The 21,975-nt window shown below is 59.0% G+C and overlaps 1 protein-coding gene across 1 annotated transcript in view; it reads right to left on the bottom strand.

Annotated features, from left to right (window-relative positions):
- Positions 1-807: 807 nt before the first annotated feature.
- The window catches only part of Adgrl1 (adhesion G protein-coupled receptor L1), a 39,872-nt gene continuing 18,704 nt past the window's right edge, over positions 808-21,975 (bottom strand). Inside the window, 23 exon segments of the mRNA XM_028858662.2 lie at positions 808-2,326; positions 2,329-2,418; positions 2,797-2,814; positions 2,920-3,048; positions 3,141-3,237; positions 3,340-3,468; positions 4,330-4,498; positions 4,923-5,014; positions 5,479-5,545; positions 5,672-5,892; positions 5,974-6,183; positions 6,569-6,739; positions 6,993-7,207; positions 7,616-7,738; positions 7,897-8,080; positions 8,201-8,239; positions 8,430-8,615; positions 8,840-8,943; positions 9,297-9,611; positions 10,336-11,136; positions 14,432-14,446; positions 17,637-17,746; positions 21,467-21,680. Coding sequence (XP_028714495.1) covers positions 1,683-2,326; positions 2,329-2,418; positions 2,797-2,814; positions 2,920-3,048; positions 3,141-3,237; positions 3,340-3,468; positions 4,330-4,498; positions 4,923-5,014; positions 5,479-5,545; positions 5,672-5,892; positions 5,974-6,183; positions 6,569-6,739; positions 6,993-7,207; positions 7,616-7,738; positions 7,897-8,080; positions 8,201-8,239; positions 8,430-8,615; positions 8,840-8,943; positions 9,297-9,611; positions 10,336-11,136; positions 14,432-14,446; positions 17,637-17,746; positions 21,467-21,680 — 4,343 coding nt within the window. The 3' untranslated portion in view covers positions 808-1,682.

Raw genomic sequence — 21,975 nt, 5'->3', positions numbered from 1 at the left:
GCCACTGACCCACCGCCTCAGCTCCTTCCTGGAGTCGCTCCCCCATAACCCAAAGAAGTTCATGGCAGCAGCAAGCTGAGACCCGAGGATGCTTGAAAACTCATGGCACTTGTGAGGAAGGAGGCAGGAAAAGACAGGGCGAAGTCAGCAGAGGTGGGCTGCCACCTCTGCAAGATGGCAGCAGGGTTATGCTACCCCCAAAAAACTGGGGGAGGGCAGGCCAGGCTAGAGGGCTTGGAGTGGGGGTAAGGGAAAGTGACCTCTCACCTTTCTTGCCCCTCCCTCAGAAATGACCCCACCACGGCCATCCTGCCCTCAGCCACAGGAGCCATACTCTGCCCTCAACTCCTCTTTCCCCTCTCAGGGTGGGATGCCAGCCTCCTCCTGCCTGCCATGAGTCCTGAAGTGATATACGAGAAGCAGGAACTCAAAGGGGTAGTGCAGCCATCTTGGCAAAAGCATCTTTGGGTGTGAGGGTGTCTCCTGGCCAGCGGGGCAGGGGGAGACAGGCCTCTGGTCCTGGGGCAGGCAGTGAGGTACGCGCCCCAGGAGGGCAGCCAGAGCAGAGGTGATGGACCGGTGCTGGGAAGGACAGGTTCTTTGTTTTGCTGTTGCTTCTAGATTGGTTTTGTCTCTGGAGTGTAAAAGCTGCTCTGGCGGCTGCCCACCCTGGCTGGGATGTACACATACAGGAAGTCCTGGTGGCCAGGGCTGGCCGCGGCTCTGTTCCGGAGAAAGTCCGGGCTGGCCTGGGCTGCAGGTGCCCGGTGGCTTCAAGTGATGAGATTTTCTTACTTTTTTTTTGTCTTTTTTTTTTTTTCCTTTTCCATTTTGTTGAAATATTTACAGCAATAGGGGAGGAAGAGAGAGGGGTAAGAGGACCCCCTAGGGAAAGATCCAAACCCAGGACCCACTCCTCAGGGAGCCCCAGACCCCAAATCTGCTCCCCAGATAGCCCAGCCCACAGGACTGGGAACTGCCCAAATATGGCCACCCCCGTGGGTTGGGGCCCTGCGGGGAGTTGTGCTTCATCAGGAGTCACCCCAAGGGAGGGGGTCATTGGGTGCACTCTGGGGGTCGAGGGGCAGGCTTGCTTGGGAGACAGGGACCAATAGCAAGGGATCAAGGAGCTTCAGAGAAAGTTCCACGTTAACCACCAGCGCCACTGCCCATGCCCTGGGCCTGGCTGGGGTCCAAGGCCCAGTCTCCAGGGCACGGGGAACTGTAGCATGGGAGGATCCTATCCATCTGCCCAATCCCCCGCTGCTCCCTTCTGATGGATGGAGAGGAGCAGCTGATAGACTGGATCCTGCAAGGCTTTGACCACCTCAAAAGCGGCAACCCCCTAAAGACCTAGGGAAGCCTTACCCCTTGCTCTTCCTCCACAGGCAGGGAGTGTCAGAAGTCGGTCACACCTACCAGCTTCTCCCTCACTCCCAGGGCCCGGGGGCTTTTCCTCATTGCACTCCCCTAGAGAGGCTGGGGCGTGTGGCTGGTGGAAACCCTGTCTCACCCTGGCACCTGGGGCCCAGGTCAGCGCCCCTGAGGGGACAGTGGGGCCCACGGGCTGAGGGGCACCTGGAGAGAGTGGCCCACCAGCCTCCGTCAGTCTCTGCTCCCACCAGAGCCCCTCCTGGGTTCCCTCCCCGGCCAGGCCCCCGGCCTCTGGTCCATGAGGCCCCTCAGAGGCTGGTGACCAACTGCATCTGCCCATCCCCATCAGGCCCTGGCCCCTCGAGGCTGGGGGCTGCCAGGTAGCCCTCATGGCTGGGCCGCCGCACCTGGTAGTAGCCCTGTAGGGGATTCCGAGCCACCAGGGCCGGCGGGCGGGAGGTGTAGTAGATTTCTGGGGGCCCAGGGGGGGCAGGTGGGGGCGGGGGCAGGGTCTCACTAGGCCCCTCGGGGCTGCTGTCCGGGTAGGAGGGCGAGTCCCGCAGGTTGGCCCCGCTGGCATAGAGGGAGTCCCGGCCGGGAGGAGAGGAGAGGGGCCGACTGGTGGCCCCGTCCTCCGCCGTACAGCTCTCCGACTCATCCAGATCGCTCTGGTAGAGCACCGACTGGGCCCGGGGCAGCAGCAGAGGCTCCTCCAGGGCCTTGTAGAGAAGTTCAATCTCTGCCCGGTCAGCACCCCCAGGCCCGCCGGCCTCGTCCTCACTGACCCCTGGCACGGGCGGCACAGGAGGCTCCGGCGGAGGCCCTTTGGCGCCCCCGCTGGCCCCCCGGAGGTTGTTGTGCACCAGCTCTGAGATGATCATCTTCTCAAAGGCCGCGGCGTCGGCCAGGTTCCGGCCTCGGGGCGGCTCAGGACCCCCATCCCCCGGGGGAAGTCCCCGCTTCGCAACGAGTAGCTGTTGTTGAAGTTGCCGTTAAGGGGCAGGGTGTCCATGCCACAGGCTTCCCGGCCTCCCAAGGGGTGCTCTGCAGGGCAGAGGGGGGCGGTAAGGATGGGCTGGTAGGCAAGGGGGCTGAGGGGTCTGTCGCAGAGCCTCCCGCCTCACTTCCCTCTCCCCTCCTGTGGGGTCTGCTCACTAGCAAAGGCTCACGAGGGTGTGCAAGGACCGCTTCTCCAGGGTTCCCTCCCAAGCTTCAGAACTTGAGCAAGTGGAGGCCTGCGCGGTCAGGTACACCCCGCTACGCTTGGAACCCTCACCTTCACCCCTACCTGAGGTCCCCACCTGACTGCCACGCCAGAGCCTGTGGGTGGGGACACCCCAGGTTTCCAGTTCCTAGGCGAGGCTTACAGAAAGCTGTGTCCCCTCCCCTTGGGAAGTGCTTCCAGGAGGCAGAGGTACTCACTGGGTTCCCTGTAGCTCCCTGCCGAGGCCAGTCAGCAAGAGAAGAGAAGACAAGCGTGAGCTAAGCAGAGGCCCTCCCGACCTGCCCTCGGGGCTTCCCGACCTGCTCGTCCCTGGTCCTCACCTGGGGAGTTGAAGACTGGGGGCGAGGAAGGGTTGAAGCCCACGGACTCGGCGATGAGGGTATTGTAGGGGCTGGTGCCGCCACGGGGCTGCAGCACGGGGTTGGTCAGCAGGTGATTGCCCATGGTACCTGCCAAGGGCAGGGAGGGTCAGAGGTTACAAGGCAGCCCAGGGGCTGGGGCGAGGTGCTCGAGAGAGGAGCCGGGGCCGGGGAGGCCTCACCTCGGTTCAGGGTGGGGGTGCTGTTGATGTCGCCTGCCATAAAGGAGGACTCCGTCTGTTTCCTCACCGTGTCGTTCCACATCCTCCGGATTCGGCTCTGGGGACACAGCCCAAACATGAGGGGACCTCTGCGAACACCCCCCTCCAGGGCCATCCCGAGGTGCCCCAGAGAGACGCGGCAATGCCCCCTCCCGGGTACCTGGGTCCCTGTGTAGTATCGGGTGTTACTCCGCATGGCGGAGGTCTTGAGGGAGCCGTGCGCGCCCCCTGGCGGGGAGCGGATGCAGCAGTACGAGTGGCGCAGGCACTTGCTGTACTCCTTGTGCACCTGCGGAGGGGACCGACCGGGTCAGCCGGCGGGCCACGCCCCCGCGCCAGCCACGCCCCCGCGCCAGCCACTCCCCGGCCCAGCCACGCCCGCCCACGCCCCGCCCAGCCACGCCCCCGCCAACCACGCCCCCGCGCCAGCCACTCCCCGGCCCAGCCACGCCCCCGCGCCAACCACGCCCCCGGCCCAGCCACTCCCCCGGCGCTAGCCACGCCCTGGCGGCCCGCGTTCAGGCGATTATTTTGGCCCATTCTCTTTTCCTCACCACCAGCACTGCCTCATTCCTTCATTTTCCAACTCAACACATCTTTAAGGAACATGTACGCCAGGCGCGGGGAACATTACGTCTCTGAACTCCCGACCCCCCTGCCCTCGGCTCCCGAGTGCTGGAATTCTAGGCTCGCACCGCTATGCCCAAATCATTATACTGAGGACGGAACCCAGAGATCATGCATGCTAGGCAAGCTTTCTACCACCTCAGGCACATGCTCAACCCTTGTGTGTGTACGGACGCTTTGCCTGCACGATCTGAGGCCAGACAAGGGTTCCCCTGGACCCGTTCCTTCTATCATTACAAAATCCAGTCCTTCCCAGGAATCTTAACACTGCGGCTCCAGTTGTCTGTCTGGCACGGAGCTGGGCCTCACATCTGGCAGGCCCTGCTCTGCACACTCCCACTCCCTCGTAGCCTGCCTCACTTCTGGCTCAATCGCCCAGTGCCCATCAGACTTAGATGGTTCCACAGAAGGCAGGTGACCAGAGGACACACTGAGGGGCCCAGAGGGCACCTGAGCCCTTTCATCCTGGCCTGCCTCTCCTGACAGATCCAGAATGTCCCCAAGGAGAGCTCTGCCCCCTCACCTTTTTCTGTAAGGCGCAGTGAAAGACAAAGATGAAAACCCCCTGGAAGGCGTTGAAGGTGGTGAAGAGATAGGCCATGACTACTGACTCCTTGTTGATGAAGAGGAGGCCGAAAGCCCAGGTGAGGCCCAGCAAGAAGAGCAGCGCGATGGCACCCAGCGCCCAGGACCTGGTGGCCAGGGGGACAGGGGGACAGGCAGTCATGGTGCTCACCAGGGAAGACAGCCCAGCCCCTAGGCCTCCGGTGCCGCCTGAAAGACCTAGCCTAAGGTTGGGGAGGCCTTGGGAAGGCCTGCTGGCTGACACCGAGGGTTGGCTCCCAGTGACGGGTCATTCCCTTTATCACTTGGGCCAAATTTCCAGTCCACTCAAACTCCCTTTGTGGCCGGCTTTTCAAGGTGCCCTCCAGCAGACTCGCACTGAATCTGCAGTGCAGGCCGAAAGCACAGGTCGGATGAACTGCTGCACTTCCTGACCCTGTTAAGTAGGGCCTACACCATGCACAAACACCCTCCTGCTGAAAACCCCACTGCGCAGGCACCGGTGAGGAGCAGTGTTCTGGGAGACCTCAGGGCCCAGGGTGAGGGTCTCACTTGATGTTGTCAAGGCGGCTGGAGTCAGGCTTGAGCACTGAGGAGCTTCGCACCATCTTGTGCAGGGTCACCATGAGGAATACCAGGTTCACCTGGGTACGAGTACAGGAAATGGGCTCAGTTTCTGCTCCAACTCCCTCTTCAGGGGCCCAAAGTGCCCACTACCTGGGTCTGCTATCTGCTGTCACTGCTGTGAGGCCAAGGGTCATGGCTTGGCATGACACGGGCTTGGACCACAGCTGCTGGTACACTGGCCTCAGCGCTGGGGACTGTGGACTCAGTCACCTGGTCTTTTTAGCTACTGCTCACGCCTGTGTGTGTGTGTGTGTGTGCGTGCGTGCCTGCGTGCGTGCGTGCATGTGTGTGTGTGATTTTAGGGCTAGAACCCAGGGCCTTTTGCATAGTGGGCAAGTGTCCACCCCTGAGCCATGCCCTGGCCCCTCTGCTTGGTTCTGATAGTTTCTACACTAGTGCCTTGAAAAGCTGGCAAGGGGCCCAAGGTTAGGGTCTAGACCAGCCTGATGCAAGGAACCCCAGTACTTGGAGTGCCACTCACCACAATAACAAAGGACACGGGCCCAATGAAGCTCCAGATGAAGTAGTTATCCACTCTCAGCCAGCAGCTAAAACGGAACACAACCAGAGTGGAGAAATGCCTGGAAGGCTAGCCACCCCAGCCCTGGCCCAAGGAAAGCCAGCCACTCAAGAGCCAATCAGATGAAGACCATGGGGACAACAGAGACACTCACGCCTTCTCGGTGCCATAGCTTCGGTAGTCAATGGCGGCTGCGATGCCTACCACCAGGGCTGGGAAGCAGTAGCCGCCCAGGTAATAGTACTTGGTGCGTGAGTATTCGCTCTCAAACACCTCCACCAGCAGCAGGTAGAGGTGCACGCCTTCTAGGCACAGCCAGGAGAAGGCGGCCAGGAAAAAGTAGTGCAGCAGGCCCGCAAAGATGGGACAGGCGACCTGGAGAGCACATCAGTAAGAGGCTGGTCTACCGCCGCGTGGCCCTCCCGCTGCCTGGCCCCGGCCCCAGGTCGGGCTCACCTCGTACTGAGTCTTGTCTATCCCAACCAGGAAGAGCAGCTCCGCAAGGAAGAGGTTGATGCAGAGGTTTTTGTGGATGGTGTTGCGGTCAGTCTGCAGGCCACGCAGGAAGCAGAAGGTGGAGATGCAGATGGCCAGACAGACCAGGGAGATGACGATGCCAACCCAGGTGATGACTGACAGCAGCAGCTCATTGATTCGGCCCTGGTACTGGGGACAGGAGTAGGGAGGCACTCAGGGCCTGGCTAGGTGACAGCTGCAGCTAAGGACCCAGGCAAGGCTGTGGGCCACAAGGGCCCTCCAGTGCTACCCACCCAGCCACCAAGCTGGCCCCCGCCCCCGTGCGGACAGAGCGGCTCAATTCCTCATGCTCTAGAAGGCTTGTGGAGAAATGACAGCTGGCTTCTCCAGAGTGCCTCAGGGCCAGAGGGAGCCAGATGCAAGGCCTCATGCCCCAGGCAAGACTGGGGGCCCCCCATGCCCACAAGCGGGCCTCGTAGGCATCGCCCATGCCGTGTGCTCTCTAGGATGCCATGCAAAGCCAGGCCAGCAGCGAGCAGGCCCGGCCAGAGCCGCAGAGCGCCGGGCAGCTTACGATCTCTCGGTGAGCCATGAGCACTGCGAAGTTGGTGAGGTGGCTGCAGGCACATGTGGTATGGGTCTTATTGGACTCCACCAGGCGGCAGCCCTGGGTTGACCAGTAGCCCAGCATGGAGCGCTCTGAGTAGTTCCAGAAGGAGCAGTTTGCATTGAAGTGGTTCTTGGCCTGTGATATGGTGGACAGAGTGTCAAGACTGCAAAGTGCTATTCCTGTCCTCAAACCAGCTACGGGGACAGTGACAGGTGTGACAAGTGCCCGGGGCCCGAGGTGACCACCAGCTCTGTGGGACATATGGTCCAAGCTGAAGCAGGGAAGCTGAAACTTACTCTCAGGTGGGTGAACACATGGTGGGGGACATGCAGCCCAGAAACAGAGGATGCTGGGACCTCCAGGGAGGGAGGGGTACACCTGAGCTCACCTCCAAGTGGGCCACAGTAAAGATGACAGGGTCCATGAGGAAGACGCGGCTGGATTCCTTATTAATGGATGCTGCAATGACCTGTGAGTTCACCACCAGGGAGGCACCTCCAGGGCCACCAGTCCCTGCCTCGCCCGCCAGCTTCACTGTGGCATTCTCCGTGGACAAGAATAGGCCCAAGTTGTTGTAGAGGATGAAGACAACCTTGACCACACCTTAGGAAGATGGGCACAGGGAGATAGAGTGGCTATCCTCGGGCACACACTTCCCTCTGGGCTCCATGGCTCTCAGACACACTGGGAGTGGGCAGTGTCCCACTCAGAAGCCATTTCCACAAGGCCGCTGTCTAGCGGTGGCCAGGACATACAGTACAGGCTGCCTCTCTGACCCACTTTTACTTCCTGTGTGACCCTGGGCAGATTCCCTAGCCTCTCTGGCACAATGACTTCTAGAGCTAGGGCTCCCCCCGCAAACCCAGGCCTCCGCAGGGCTTTGGGATATCCATACCAGTGGCAGATAAACCGTGATTAAAAGATACGCCCGATGTGTTCCACAAAGCCAAGGTCAAGGTGCCAAGTGGGCAGTGCGCACATGCTTTCGGACAAACTCCACGGGACACTAACCATTGCGGCTATTCTGCTTGATGGTGTTGGCGGACAGCTGGATAGAGTTCTCGCTGGGGTATTCCTGAGGGAACACCAACTCTTGCACTTGACCCTCTGTGTTCAGGACAGTCACCTCCAGGACTGTGGGGGCAGGGGCAGAAAGGGCATGCTATCAGTGTCTATCCCCAGACAGGGTTCATGCTATACCATGAGGCCTGCAGCAAAATCACAGGCCCAAGAATCGGGGAACCAACATACTTAGAGTTTGGGATTGGTCCTGGGGTGACTGAGGTACTCACCCACATTCTGCTTGGCAGCCAAGAAGCGAGCGGGTTCCCTGACATTGTCGGCCAGCAGGAAGGCCCCCTCCTCCAGGACATCTAGGAGCATGGTGGCTGTGTGCACCTGCTCTGTGGCATTCATGTCTTTCCAGGATTCAAGTGCCTCTGGCCGGAGCAGGTTGTCCACTGTCTCTACCACAGCCTGTGTGTAGCAGGGACGATACACACGAGTCCTCCACATTCTTTAGTTCCCTGGGGCAGTCTTGATGGCCTCTCTTCTCCCTTCCCCTCATTCCCGCAAACTGTACCCCACTGAGCTCACCTTGATATAATCCTTGCAGGTCCTCTCTCGCTTGTGCATCTAGAGACAGAGATGGAGGTAGAGACGGGTGGGGACTCCAAGCACTGTTCCCCGCCACAGTGCTCACTCTCCCAGAGGAACCCCACCTCTGAGGACTACTCAAGGCAGCGCAGCAAGTGAAGCCCAGCAGCCCCTGGGGTCTGGTGTCCCTCACTGGTCACTGTGGGTGGCAGCAGGTACAGGTGCCTACCTTATTGTAGTTCTTGCCAGCTGACTCGCGCTCAATGGGCCGGAGGGCCTGGAGCTGGGCATCCAGGATGTCCAGCAGCTGCTCCATCAGCTTCACCGACGAGGACACGTCCCCGGCATAGATGGAGCCCCGCGTGTGCCGAGCCAGCTCACTGGCGATGTTGGCTGCGTTCTCTCCACTCTTAATCTGTGTGAGGCAGGGAGGATGGGGCCTCAGGTCTGCTGGGCACTGGCCTGCCCTGCTCTCCATGCCCTTTTCAGACGCCCCACCTGCCTAGGCCCTCTCCCTCTGCTGGCCCCTCCCACGCAAGGGTTGGGCAACAGGAGACCCCTTGTGTCTCCCAAGCTCTTTCCTCCACTGCTGACCCTGGGCACTGGATGGCTGCCTGTAAGGGCAGCAGTTACTGGTACCTTCTGGGCTACTTGGTTGACCCAGGGAGAGGTGCAGTTGCTGAGGTCAGGGCCCCGAGGGTTCCAGAGTCCCAGAGCAGGGAGGCACTGGAATGAGGCAATTCCTGTAGAGATAGACAAGAAAGTCAAAGGGAAGGAGACGAAGAGGGGCCAAGGAAGGAGGGAGGAGACAGAGCAGAGGATGAGAAGGAGGGACAATGGCACAAAGCAGCCCGCCCTAGCCTCGCAGTTAGAACCTCCTAGGCAAGATCCACTATGGAAGGGTTTCTCCACTAAGCCTCTTTCAACCTTGCCTGGACCCCCCAGGGCACCTGGGCTGCTTATCAGTCCCACATCTGTCCTGAAACTGGCTTTGCTACTTTAGTCTGACGCAGGTGGCCGGATTGCCGGCAGCTCCCTGGGTGCCAGACCGCAGAGAGCACCTGTATGGCTAAGCTGCGTGTCTCCCAGCACTCACCTCGAGTGCCCTTGGGGCAAGGCCTCTCCACCAGCATGCCCTGTTGGGTAGCTGGCCACTGGACCCGCCGGACCTCTCGGGGTTCACAGAAGAGCTCAGGAGACACATGCAGATTGGGGGCTGGAGGCCTCCGGGTGCTGGGTGCTGGGGCTGTGGCTGGAGGCAGGTCAGGTCCCAGCTGGTTAATGGCACCCACTGGGTGTGTGGTGAGGGGTGCCCGGCGGAGTGGGGTGGTGGCTGCAGGCGAGGCTGTGCTGGTGAGGGGTGTGGGCCGAGCTGTGGTGGTGGTACTGAGAGGTGGGGAGGTGGCCGGGCCTGGAAGGTAAGAGGGACAGGGCAGGGTCACACCCATGCCTAAGGCCCACCAATGTGCCTGAGCACAGGGCCCCTTGGCACCTTGCCATCCTCCTTACCCACCGAAGTGGAAAGCTGTCCTGGGTCCCTGGCCTTTGTGCTCAGAGGCACGCTACGTTCATCAGACCATATACTCAGAAGAGGGTGAAAATGAACTGCTATGCACCAGAAGGTGTCTCTCCCAGAGCTGGGACGGACATGTGTGTCAAAGTGTCTGGATGTAATCAACTCTCATCTGTGACACACTTGATTGTGGGGTCTGGAACCCGGGTGCCCAACTCCCCCTCTCCAGAGTTCTGGGGATGCTCTAGGCTAGTGATCAGCTGGCGTTAAAATGAGAACACAGCAAGAGTCTGATTCTGCATCCCCCTAAACTATCCCAAACTACTGTGCCCAGGCCGCACAGGTCACTGGGTAGAGCCTAGAATCCTGGGGTTCAATCCTCAAGATAATCCCTCAGCCACGCAGTGCACGGGTTTCGCCTGGAAAACAGTGCAATGAACCTCACGCCCCCAAGATGACAGGCACACCCGGAAGGAGCAACGGCGATGAGTGAGGACAGCGTGTGCCACGAGCTATGATGTGCTTTACCTCCCTGTCCTCAGCAGCCTACAGTGAGCCTACATCCTGGTGTCAAGGAATGAGAGACGCTAAGAGGCCCACACCCCTCAAAACCCATCCTCACCAGCACTGGGGTCTGGGGGTCCAAACTCCAGGCTGTAGCGCACCACAAAATAGTTGTTCCACACGTACAGCTGGTTGTCCCGGGGGTTGTAGTCGACGGAGGACACAAACTGGTAGGGGTTGGGGAAGGCGAGACTGACCGGCTCCTCGCGGTTTGCATTGGTGTTGAAGGCGTAGTCCACGCGGTTGCCGGCCGCCTCACTGTCGTCATCCACGTACACGGAGCGCAGCACGTAGAGGACTCCGCAGACCATGAAGGCGTTGGAGGCCGAGCGCTTATCGTAGCCCGTTTCCCATGTGCCCTCGAAGCGCAGCGTGTAGGGGTTGAGCTGGCTCACCACCAGGCGCCCGTTGTTGCCCTCGGTGGCATAGATGACCCATAGCCCGTTCTCATCCACCGCCAGGTCAATGTCGGTCTTGCCTCCCCAGCGATAAGGCGAGGTGTCGTGGTAGTTGGCTGTGTTGATGACTGTCTCACCGCTCTTGATGCGGGTCCGCAGGTCATACTTGACGATGTTGCGCGTGCGCTCCTTGTTGTAGAAGACCGCGCCATCGTAGACTACGAAGCCGGTGCCATCCACACGGTTGGGCAGTCGGTATGTGGTAGTGTGGCGTGCAGCCACATAGTCCTCCCATGAGGCATATTCAGTCAGTGTGTCCGTGCGGTAGGGTATCCAGGGCATGACGTAGATACGGTCACCTGCCTGCAGCGGGTCCTTACACCATGCACCAGACTGGTGCTCTGACTCATGTGTGGAGGTGGGCTCCAGCACCTTCTGCAGGGTCCCTGGGCACACGAAGACTGGGCCGGGTGGGTAGGTAGGCAGGGAGGAGGTGGGGAGGAGCAGAGGCAAGGAGAGAGGGGAGAGAGAGGCAAGTTGGTCACACGGCGGGGAGGAAACCATGCCGTCCCTCCTGCTGCTGCAGTCATGGTTGCTTTGTCGGGCTGGTGATGGGAAGGGGGTTTGTGGGCGGGGAGTCCCGCCCTGCCCAGCTGCCCCTCTCCCTGGAGCTGTGACCCCTGGAGACCATCAAGAGCAGGGTTAGTGTGGGGAGATGGTGCTCTCTTCCCTTCCTTGGCTGCTAGAGACCCCACAGGCTGGGGACGAAGGATTTGGCCAGAGCTCTCCCAGACTGGGCTCGAGGGGGTGGGAGGTGGGGACCCCTGCTGTAGTCCAGGCTAGCCTCAAGGTTCGGGTATCAGCACCCTGGCCTCCCTTCTCTGCCTCTGTGGAAGAACTAGGGGCTGGGATCCCATCCTTCACCAACCATGCAGGGATGGACTTTTTAAAAAAACTTCACTTTCTTCCTCAAAAAGCTGCAAGGTAGAGTGATGTTTCCACACCCACTCTGGCGGGGAGGCTTAGAGCTGTCTATTCTCTCCTCAGGTCCCTGCTGCTGTCTGGGCTCCCCCAGCTGGTGCCCGTCAGGTAGGGAGTGGAGGAAGGGATGGAGGGAAGCGGCCCCCAGGTTAGGCTAGGGAGAAGTCCAGCTCTGCCCCAGCCAGCAGGGTCTCTGGTGGGGTGAGGTCCAGAAGCGCACATGGACACTGGTGTACAAGGGTGGAGGGGGGCATGGAGAAAGACAGGACTCCCGGGACACTTGGGGGGGGGAGCTGCGCAGAGGGAAGAGAGACAAGGAGGGGGGTGTCCACAAGTCCTGGCTCCAAAGGAGACGTTCTGGAGACCACCTGGGAAGAGAGGGTTAGTGCTGGCGAGGAGAGAGGGGGTGAGCAGAGAATTCACTCCAAGGCCCAGGCCCGACTGAGAGTCCCTTCCGGGGCAGTCCCAGGTCCAGCTCGGAGGGGGCAAGGGAGGGACCAGGTGCTAGGATAAAGCCCCGCCCACCCAGCCAGCCCCCACCTCCCCTGCCCCGGACCCCGATTTACCTGTGACCATCCCCGGCTCGGGAGGAGGGACCAAGGCAGCGCTGATGTCAGAAAGGTGGGGGGCCCCGCCCCACCCCCCCATTCCCTGAAAAGAGGAAAACCTCAACTGCATCTCGTTGGCACCACTGGCCTGCCCACCCTTGCCCCTCACAGCCCAGCACCACCTGTTCCTAGCCTACCCTAGCGATCCAGCAGGTCAGTGTGGCCCACCCTCTCCTCTTCCCTGAGCACTGTGGGACAGACGCCCTTCCCTTCAGGAGGGCTGGCACCTCCTCTCATTTCTCCACGACAGAACCCACAGGCAGGCCAGGGCTGTAGGGTGTGTGTTTGTGGGTCTATGGTGAATTCTCTGCTCCTGCTTGGTCCATCACCAAAGCAGCTAGCCCCAGGGGCACGGGGAGGGCTGGGACGACTTGGCACCAGCATGGTGGGCAGCTTCAGTAGTGAGGGACCTTTGGGTAGGAGCCAGGCCTAGTGGCTAACTTGGTTAGAAGAGGGGACAATCTGTAGTGCCTCCCACCCCCGCACTAGGGCAGCTTGGTTTTAGGCCCCTAGGCCCAAGGCGTCAGCAGCACCGCCTTGTTGGCATGAGTTAACCCTGGGCTCTAAGCCCTGGCATTCCCATCAGTTATGTCTGTACCCTCTGACCAGACTACCTGGCCCCCACCCTTTTTTTCTGTTCCCCAGGTCCCTCTACCCCATAAAAACCCCTGCCAGGGGTGTGTGCTCATGACGAGGGCCTGAGCTGGTCAGAGGGTACCAGGGAGGAAAAACACAGTTAGAGGTCATCCCAAGGAAGGGGAAGAGATGAGGAAGGGTCTGCAGGGGCCTTGGGCAGCAAGGACCCCACCTCAGCACCCGGCTCCCCACATCTCTTCCCTCCCCCAGGCCGACCCAGAGAGGAGATCCAGTGCCGTAGTTCCAAGCCTGCAAGAAGAGTGGCCGGTGCAGGGCTGACTGAGGAGAGCAGGGGAGAGGGGAGGGGGGCAGCTCAGAGGGACCCCGCCCACCTCCCCGCAGGGGCCCTCCACAGACCACCGTAATTTCAAGGCGAAAGGGACCCTGAAGGGCCCTGTCATGGTTTGTCCATTGCTTCCTGCTGCCTTACCACTAGCCAGTCACCCTCCACTCCCTAGCCCATAATAGACAGCCACACCGACTACCATGGGGCTCCCTGCAAGAAATTACGGGGCCTGTGGAAGTCCCCAGAGCAAGCCTGTGGCCCCGCCCCCTCCCTGGCCCCTCCCACACCAGCCCGGAAGAAAACCCTGACTGCAGCTTCGCGAGGTGCCGAGACAGAGCCGCCCCGCCCACCCAGGAGGCCCGCCCCACCCACCCAGGGCTTTGGCCGGCTGCCACCTCCCAGGGGCTTGGGATGGCTGACAACCCTCCCCAGGACTGGACCCGGCTGGTCAGAAAGGGTGGAGGGTGAGGAGACTTGTTCTCTGCGCTCCACAACAGCTCTGGGCCTTGGAAACGCCAAACCAGAGGAACTTAGGCCACCAGGAGCCAGAGAGAGAGGAGAAATCTGGTCCCCAAAGGAAAGAATGTCCCTCCATCCCACCACCCTCTACCGGTACACTTTGCAAAAGGTACAAGGGGACAGGAAAGGAGAAAGAGGAGGGGAGAGAGGAAGAGGGAGGGAGGGCGGGCAGGAGAGACAGAGAGGCCTCTAGCGGTGCCTGTGGAAGCTGGGGAGTCCCTCCCTCCCCACCCGCCTGGATGCTTACACATTTCTCCTAAGGAAGGCAAAAGAAATGAGAGATGAGGTCAGGTGCCCTGCAGGGACCAGGGACCAGAAGAGGTAGAGAGAGAAGTGAGGAGAGAGGGGGGAGGGAGGGAGGGGGAGAGGGGGGGAGAGAGAGAGGGAGAGAGGGAGAGAGGGAGAGAGAGAGAGAGAGAGAGAGAGAGAGAGAGAGAGAGGGGGAGAGAGAGAGAGGGGTAGGTGGCGGAGTGGGGTGAGTGTCTTGCCCAGGCTCAGAGAGGAGCTTCGGTGAGTATCTGGAGGGTGGAGAAGCCCATGGCCATGGCCTTGGCCTTGATGGTGCTGCAGCACCAGGCCCGGCCCAGCTGTGCTGGGAGGGCACCGGGGCAGGGATCCCTGGACCGAGTGGGGGGGGGAAGAAGGGTGGGAGGGGCGGGCCACATGAGTATGGACAGTGGACGAAGTGTGAGTTGGGGTCGGCAGTGGTGGTGACAGTGCGTTTACCTTTCTGCTCCACTTCTACTTTAAGCATCGGAAGAGAGAGAGAAAACAAATTGAAAAAAATGTGCAAGAAAAAAAAGAGAAAAAAAGATTAAATCGCTTTCGTTTCTTTTCTGGCCACACGCCCCCTCTTCCTGCCTTTCCTCCGCTTTCCCAACCCCTTCCGTAACATCATCTCAGCCCCCACCCCCAAGTCCCTTTTTCTGGGGGTGGGATGGGGTAAGAGGTGCTGAGGAGACAGTGAGAAGGGACAGGGGAGACACACGGGAGGGAAGAGACGAAAAGACTGGTATGGTACAGACAGGCAGGTCGACAGGGTCCTCAGGCGGGAGGGCCCCGGTGTGGAGGAGCCCCAGCTAGGAGCTGAACTCTGGCTAGGGTGACAGCAGGCGGTGGGGATCTAGGAACCGCAGGGCTCCTCTCCACCCTGTGTGCTAACCCCTGCTAGAACCGGGGGCCGCGGGAAGGGGTTTAGTGTCTGGGGCCTGGGTACCCCTCCCAGCCGAGAGCACAGGCTGAGCCCCTTCCCCGCTGAGTAGGCCCCACCTGAGTCCAGCTGTGTTCCCCTAAGCCCTCCGGACCCCCGGAACGCACAGAGAGGGCAGTAGAGCCAGACACAGAACAACAGAGGCAGGCAGGCAGGCGCCCCTGGCCTCGGACAGAGCCAGGGTAGGGAGACAAGAGGCACAGAATTGGAGGACACAGACTGGGCTGGACAGATTGTGGCAGACAGGCTCCTACACTTCTGGGGGGGGGGGCTCAAGGTTCAGCTGCTCTGCCCAATCCACCAAGGGCCCAGGAGCCCTAGCTGCACCCTGCCCTGCCCACCGCCCTTGATGACGCACGGGTGGCACCTGGGGAGGAAGGGAGAGTTAGGCTGTGCTCAGCTGCAAAGCAAATCCAGTGTTAGTCCAATGTCTGGGGTTTCCACACTCCAGTGATCCCCCAACTGTGGGATCCCTGCCCCCCACCCTGCCCCCTTCACCAGCACTGGGGTCACCCCAGCCTCTGAAGCCCAGGGCCCTGTGGCTGACCAGACTGATCCCCGCCAGGCACCCTGCTTGGGTTTTGCAGGGGTCTCTGCCTGGCTCCCCAGCGCCTTGCCCAGGACCCAGCACTCAGGATATGCTCAGGGAAAGTCATGAAGCATGTGTCTGGATTCTTCTTAGCTTTAGTTATTCCTGAGCCCCGATTCTCTGGGGGTCCAGGAGATAGTTTACCTGGGCCGACTAGCTCTGCCTGACCAGAAGCACCTGTGGCTAGCCCTGCCCACGACCTCCACCCTGCGCATGGGCACAGTCTGCAAGGCTCAGTCAGGTTTGCGTTCTCCTCAGTCTGAAGCTGCCATCCCCTGCCCCACTTAAACCCCACAGCCATCTTTCTGGGTTGTGCTCCTGGACACACAAGGGGCCCGGCTCTAGGTCTCTACGCTCCAACTCAGGACCTGGGGCCTCTTCTTTTTTCTCGTATCTTGGTTTGACCTTTGAACCTGGACCAGGGACTTTTCCAGCCTTGTGTCCTGTCTGTTCTAGAGAACTGTTTATTATATGTTGCTATTCCAATGACCATGACATTACTCATTACTGTTAGAAGTGAAGTGTAGCCACAGTGACAGCAGCCAGTGCTCATGAGGGCGCGGGAACAGTGCAGGCCCCTGCAGCCAGGCCTTCCAGGACCCTGTCTACAGCTGGGGAAACTGAGGTTCAGAGAAGTGAAGCCACACAGAGGGGGCCATGCAGCTGCCACTCCCTCAGAACCTGTGGCCTGGGGCACAAAGCAGCTTGGGTCCCAGGCTGCCGCTATTCCTCGAAGCACCCCTCCCCCATCACAGAGGAGCTAAGAGGCTCAGGTGGCGGGAAAGAGCGTCCGTACCATCACTGAGCACATCTTGGACCAGGCTCGGGGCTGGGCGCTGGGGGGTGAAGTCGCGGCCTCTGCCTTCGGGGCTGTGCTCCTGGGAGCACTCTGGCCGCAGGGCTGAGTGCTTGTCACTCCCGGTCTCCAGGACTCACGCCTCCGTCTGCAGCACCCGGAGAGATTTTAAGTCATTTGCTGCAGGTTTCAGAGCCAGACAAGTCAGGAGCCACAGCTGCGCCTCAAGCCACCTGCCCAGCCCTCTGTCCTGGACACACGTCACTCCCCACCTCCCTCCCTGCTGCCCCAGCTGCGGGTGGGCAGTGTCCCCAGTGCTGTGGGGAGGCTTCGGGGAGCAGCCGGGCATCCCCCTCAGGCGGTGGAAGGCAGCCTCAGGCGGTGCTGAAAGGAAAGGACGGAGACTAAAAGGAGAAAGTTACAGAAGCAGTGAGTGATCCTGTTCGCCCATCCTCCCGGCTTCACCTGCAAGGAGAAATCAAAGGTTGGAGGGGTGGGGCGGGGAAAGCTGGGTAGGAGGGGAGAGGAGGCAGAGTTAGGCGGTCTCCTGCTCCCCTGCCCCCTCATTTGGACACCCCGATGGTCCTGCCTCCTCCCCTTTGGCCCAGAGGCCCTCCCTACCTCCGGGCTGGCTATGTGAAGGCAGGGGAGAGGACAGAGGGCGATGGAGGGAGGGGTGGGCGGGAGACTGGTGATGCCAGGGGCAGGTGCTGGGGTGAGCGACCCTGTCTATCTGCCCCCTCAGTCAGATGTAGGAGAGTCAGGCTCTTGGCTCCCCAAAATCATCTTCTTGGGGGCACTGTCATTCCAACATGGCAGTACTTCCTTTGCAGATAGGAAGTGTTCTCAGGGTAAGCGATAAACCAACCAATAGTTAGGAACCTTGGAAGATGTCTTTGGCTTTCATGATGTGGAAGGGGCAGGAGGGTGTGTGGGGGGAAAGATCAGGTGTGTCCATGGTCAGGAGGAGAAAGGGTGTGGAACAGGAGGCTGGGAGCGCAGTTGGAAGGCCAGAGAGAGAGGCCAGCATGCTGCAGGTGTGTGGCTGGAGGGCTTTAGCAAGTGAAGGACATGTGAAGGATCAGATCAGGAATGGGCAGGTGACTGGAGCTGAAGACACCCTACAGGAGGGACACATCTGTGTGGGAAAGCAGCCACCCAATGTGGCAAGTGTCTGTGAGAAGAATGTGTCAAAAGTGGGAGCGAGCCTGCGAGCGTCTGTCTGTGCCCAGCCCCATGGATGTGTGCACACGTGTGCTGGACCAAGGTGCGCCCGCCAGGCTCCTTGCTCTGTGGGGGAAGGGCCCGAGCCAGCATGAGGAACAAGATGACTCACTGTAAGGGACACAGTCGTACTGCACCTCCAGGTACTTGTAGGTTCCAGGACAGGGGTCAGGAAAGGCGTCGGAGCCGGCCACCACCACACACTGGGTTCGGTTATTGCACCTATGGGGACAGGAAAATGGACTCAGACCCAGGAGGCTCCAGGTCAGGAAGCTAGCGCACAGCTCCAGGTGGGAAGACGCGTGAGGCACAGGTTGGGGTGGGGTCTGCTTTGCTTCCTGCCTGTTTTCTTTCCCACAGGCCTCTATGGCTGTGAGGCAGGATTTCCTGGTACATCTTTGGCATTTTCCTTTAAATTGAATTAGAAGCTCCCATGCCAGTCACTAAAAACGCACGGTCACACGTGACGGGCACTTTCACAGAAGACTGAGTGCCTGCTGTGTCCACCTTGGCTCTTCCATGGACACTGCCACACTCTGGACACTGCCTGAACCTGCAGCACAGCCAGGAGGAATCTGGAGTCTCCACCGGGGTCCCCGACCCCAAGCCTGTGCTAGTCTCTCGGGGTCTGGCTAGCACGGAAAAGGAGGTCTATTTTACAACCAGAAGACACCACCAGAGATACCTGTCCCCATCTGGTGGCTGCTCTCCTACCCCGCAGCCTGTGCCCACCTGTGGGGGCATCTTCAGCTCTAGTCACCTGCCTGTCCACTCCTTCAGATTCCTACAGCTGCCTGTGTCCTGTCAAGGTGCCTGCAATGGTTCATTCTCTCTGTCAGCTAGCCTGGGTTTAGAACTGCCTAGGAGACTGGTTAGGTATGCTTCAAGGCACATCTGTGAGGGTACTGCTAGAGAGGATTAGCCAGGCAAACAGGTCCACCCCACACGTGGGTCTAGACTAATGTAAGAAAAGTGAGGGAGGAGAAAGGCAGCAGAATGCCCACGGTTCCCTCTCTGCTTCCTGGCAGCCACAATGTGTGTGCTCTGGCATGCCATGCACGCCGCGCTACAATGGATGGAACTCTGAAACCAAGAGCCAAAATGAACCCTTCCTCCCTCCATTGTTTCTGTCCAGTGTTCGGTCACGATCAGAGACAAGAAATGCAGCCAACATCATCCCAGGTCCTTGGAGTGGCAGACAAGGTGTGTACAAGTGCTAAGTACCTTGAATCTGCCTCTAGTTCTTCCCGGGACCAGGAAGTACAGAGGAAAACAGCAGGAGGCTGGGGGGGTAAATAGGCAGGCAGATCTGAGAGTTCAAGGCCAGCCTGGTCTACAGAGTTCCAGGACAGCCAGGGCTGTTACAGAGAAACCCTGTCTCACAAAACCAAAATCCAAAACCAAAACAAATCACCACAACAAACAAACAAAAAACCACACAGGGACCTCATGCAACTGAGTAATCCTGGTCCTCAGCAATATGTCCTACAGCATTTATAGCAAGTGTGAGCAATTACTCAACACCCAGGTTCACTGCTGCATTGCCCACATCCACCAACAGGGGGAGAGAACCCAAGTCCGCCCACGGAGGAATGGCAGAACAAAATGTGCTGGGTTTTGAGATGTTGATGGTAAGTTGGTAAAATGTGGCCTGCCCACGTGATGGAACGCTATCTGGCCAGGAAAAAGGACATGGTGGCTGACCCACAATGTAACGAGTGTATGAAAAGGCTGCACAGGGCAGACTGGTGGGCATGGAGAGAGAGCCTAGGCAAACCTCTGGGCAGAGAACAGAGCAAGGGCAAGAGACTGTGAAGCTTATGGAGTGTCCTTTTGGAGTGATGGAATGCTCTGCAACTAAGCTGAGCTGGTAAATGCACTAAATGTCACTAATTTCAGGGATGAGTGTGGTCCAGTGGCAGAGTGCTCATCTAGAATGTGCAAGGCCCTCAGCACCCCAGCTTTGCACCCCGACTCCCCTGGAGCTGTAGGCGTGGCATCTGTCTTTAAGGGGTGGGACTTGAAGGAGGTGGAAACACAGTCCAGCGAAGGTTGGGGCCAACTACCCAGTGGTGGATCTGTCACCAGCAGCTTAGCTGTGACCCTGATAGACACAGAGAGCTTCAAGACGGGGAGCATTAGGAGAAGCAGCAGGGCTAAGGCCCCCAAGCCCTTCCCCACGAGGCTCCTGAGGTCTCATCTCGCTCCCTGGCCCAGCAACTGCACATACACACACACACAGCCTCCTGTGTAGAGGTGTGCAGATATGACTGTTTTAGCTGCTGTGGAGACTGTGGAAATGGGTGGGGCCTAAGTCAGGGCTGGAAGGCTGGATGAGGAGTCAGGAGAAATGGAGCAAGGGGCAAGGCAGCTTTGGCCAGGCACACTTTGAATCACCCCGCCTACCCGATGTCCTGTGAAGTTCTTGCCTTCCCTTCCTCTGGCCCAGCCTTCCTCCTCCTCCTCCTCCTCCTCCCATGCTACAGGCCTCAAACATCCAGTGAAAAATGCCTGCTGTAGACCTGGCTATAGCCACAGTGGTGAGGGACAAAGGTTTGTTGTCCCTCACCACTGTGAGGGTTCGGGAGGAAACAGGATAAAATACCAAGCACAAAATATCTGATGGAAATGTGGATGGAAGGCAGGGCCCTGAAGGGGTCAGGAGGAGGGAAGGGGGCCTGCAATTTCAGAGTGTGTAAAAGTTAGGTAGACAGCCACAAGGAAGTCTAAGAACAGCCACTTGGATCCCAGGGACAGCATTTAAGGCAGAAGGAATGCAGGGATAGGTTCATGTTTCTAGAAAAACCCAGAGGTTGGCTTTGCCACTTAGCTGTGGCCCATAGACCCTATCAGGGTGTGACAGAGCAGAACCGGAGACTGGGAGCCTTTGGGCTACCAGGATGCAAATTCTGATGCATGCTCAAGTATCTGCAGTATCAGGACTGAACCCAGGCAGCACTCCACAGCGAGCTGCCTTGCAAGGCTGGAACTGAGCCCACAGGAAAGGAGGGCCAGTGGTCAGGGCAGGTCATACAGGCATGTCTAGCCTCAGGAAGGCTTTGGCTTTTGCAAGAAGGTGGGAACCTGAGAATGTTCTAACAGAGGGAAAGGATCTGACTCAGGTGTTCACTGATGCCTGCCGTGTAGGAAGAATGGACTATAACAGACGAGGTGGAGGCAAGGAGAGCAAGCAGGGGCCCTGTGCCACGGAGCGGTGCTTGTGGAGCAACTGAAGGCTCTAGACAGACTGACTATTTGAGTAGGCTATGCAGTTTCCTATGTGGGCTGCCCCAGCCTGGGACACCTCTTTAGTCACACAAGTACACCCTTATTCACACCCACAGCTGCTCAGAGACACAAACACAAGCTTCATATTTGCACACACATATTCAGACGTGAAATCACCATCTGTACAGTTATATACCTGCAACATGCACAAGGACAATTTTGCACACCAAAGCACCCTGCCACAGACAGACAGACAGACAGACACAGACACACAGACACACACACACTTGTGTAAGTTATTAATAGCTGTCTCTCTTTGGGAAGCATACCTTTGCTTTGATTCTGCAAGCTCCCACCCGCCACCAACAGTCTTGAATAAGTCTCTGGAGGTAGCAGAGGGATGAGCAAGGTCTATGGCAGTGGTTCTCAACCCGTGGGCTGTGACCCCAAGAAGGGGTGTACATGTCGGACATTTACATTACAACTCATAACAGCAAAATCACAGTTATGAAGTAGCAACAAAATAATTTTATGGTTGGGGGTCACTACAATCCAAGGAACTGTATTACAGGGTCGCAACATCAGGAAGATGGAGAACCACTGCTCCCTGGGGGTGAGTTAGCTGGGGGACACTGTCCGTGGGAGCAGCTCAATCTCGCTTGCTGTCTGTGTTCAGGGAGCCGATGTGAGGCTGTGGAGCCGGAGCAGGCTCACCTCTGTGACATGATCTTGAAGGCGTCGGGCAGGTAGCACTGCACGTTCTCCATCTGGAAAGGGTCGGCATCGCAGATCTTGTCGTCTGTGCGCCCGTAGTTAGCATTCTCCACCATGATGACGTCGCTGCCTGGGCACCGCAGCTCGATGGGGTAGCCTTCACATGCTAACTCCCGGCGCATCAATCCAAATGGGAGCCCAGCACGACTCAGGCCTGCAGAACAGTTGGGGACAGTGTCACAGTCACCAGGGAAGAAAAAAACCTGCTGCTTTAGCCAGGCTGGGAAGCTGGTTATGGGAGTCTCAGGCCGACTATAAAGTGGCACAGAGTTTTAACCCCTGTGGAGGAAGGAGTAGCCTGGCTCAGAGAGAGCTGACCTTCTTCATCCTGTAACGAATGCCGTGCCTGGGAAGAGTGAACACTATCCTGGATGTTGTGGGCCAGTCACAACTGTGTAACCCCAGATCCTTTCCAAGCAACCTTCTACATTTATTTTGTGTGTTCGAGG

Source organism: Peromyscus leucopus, chromosome 5 (assembly GCF_004664715.2).
Source record: "Peromyscus leucopus breed LL Stock chromosome 5, UCI_PerLeu_2.1, whole genome shotgun sequence".
Lineage (NCBI taxonomy): Eukaryota > Metazoa > Chordata > Mammalia > Rodentia > Cricetidae > Peromyscus > Peromyscus leucopus.
The sequence above is the reverse complement of the archived record's forward strand: the minus strand, read 5'-3'. Positions and strand labels throughout refer to the sequence as shown.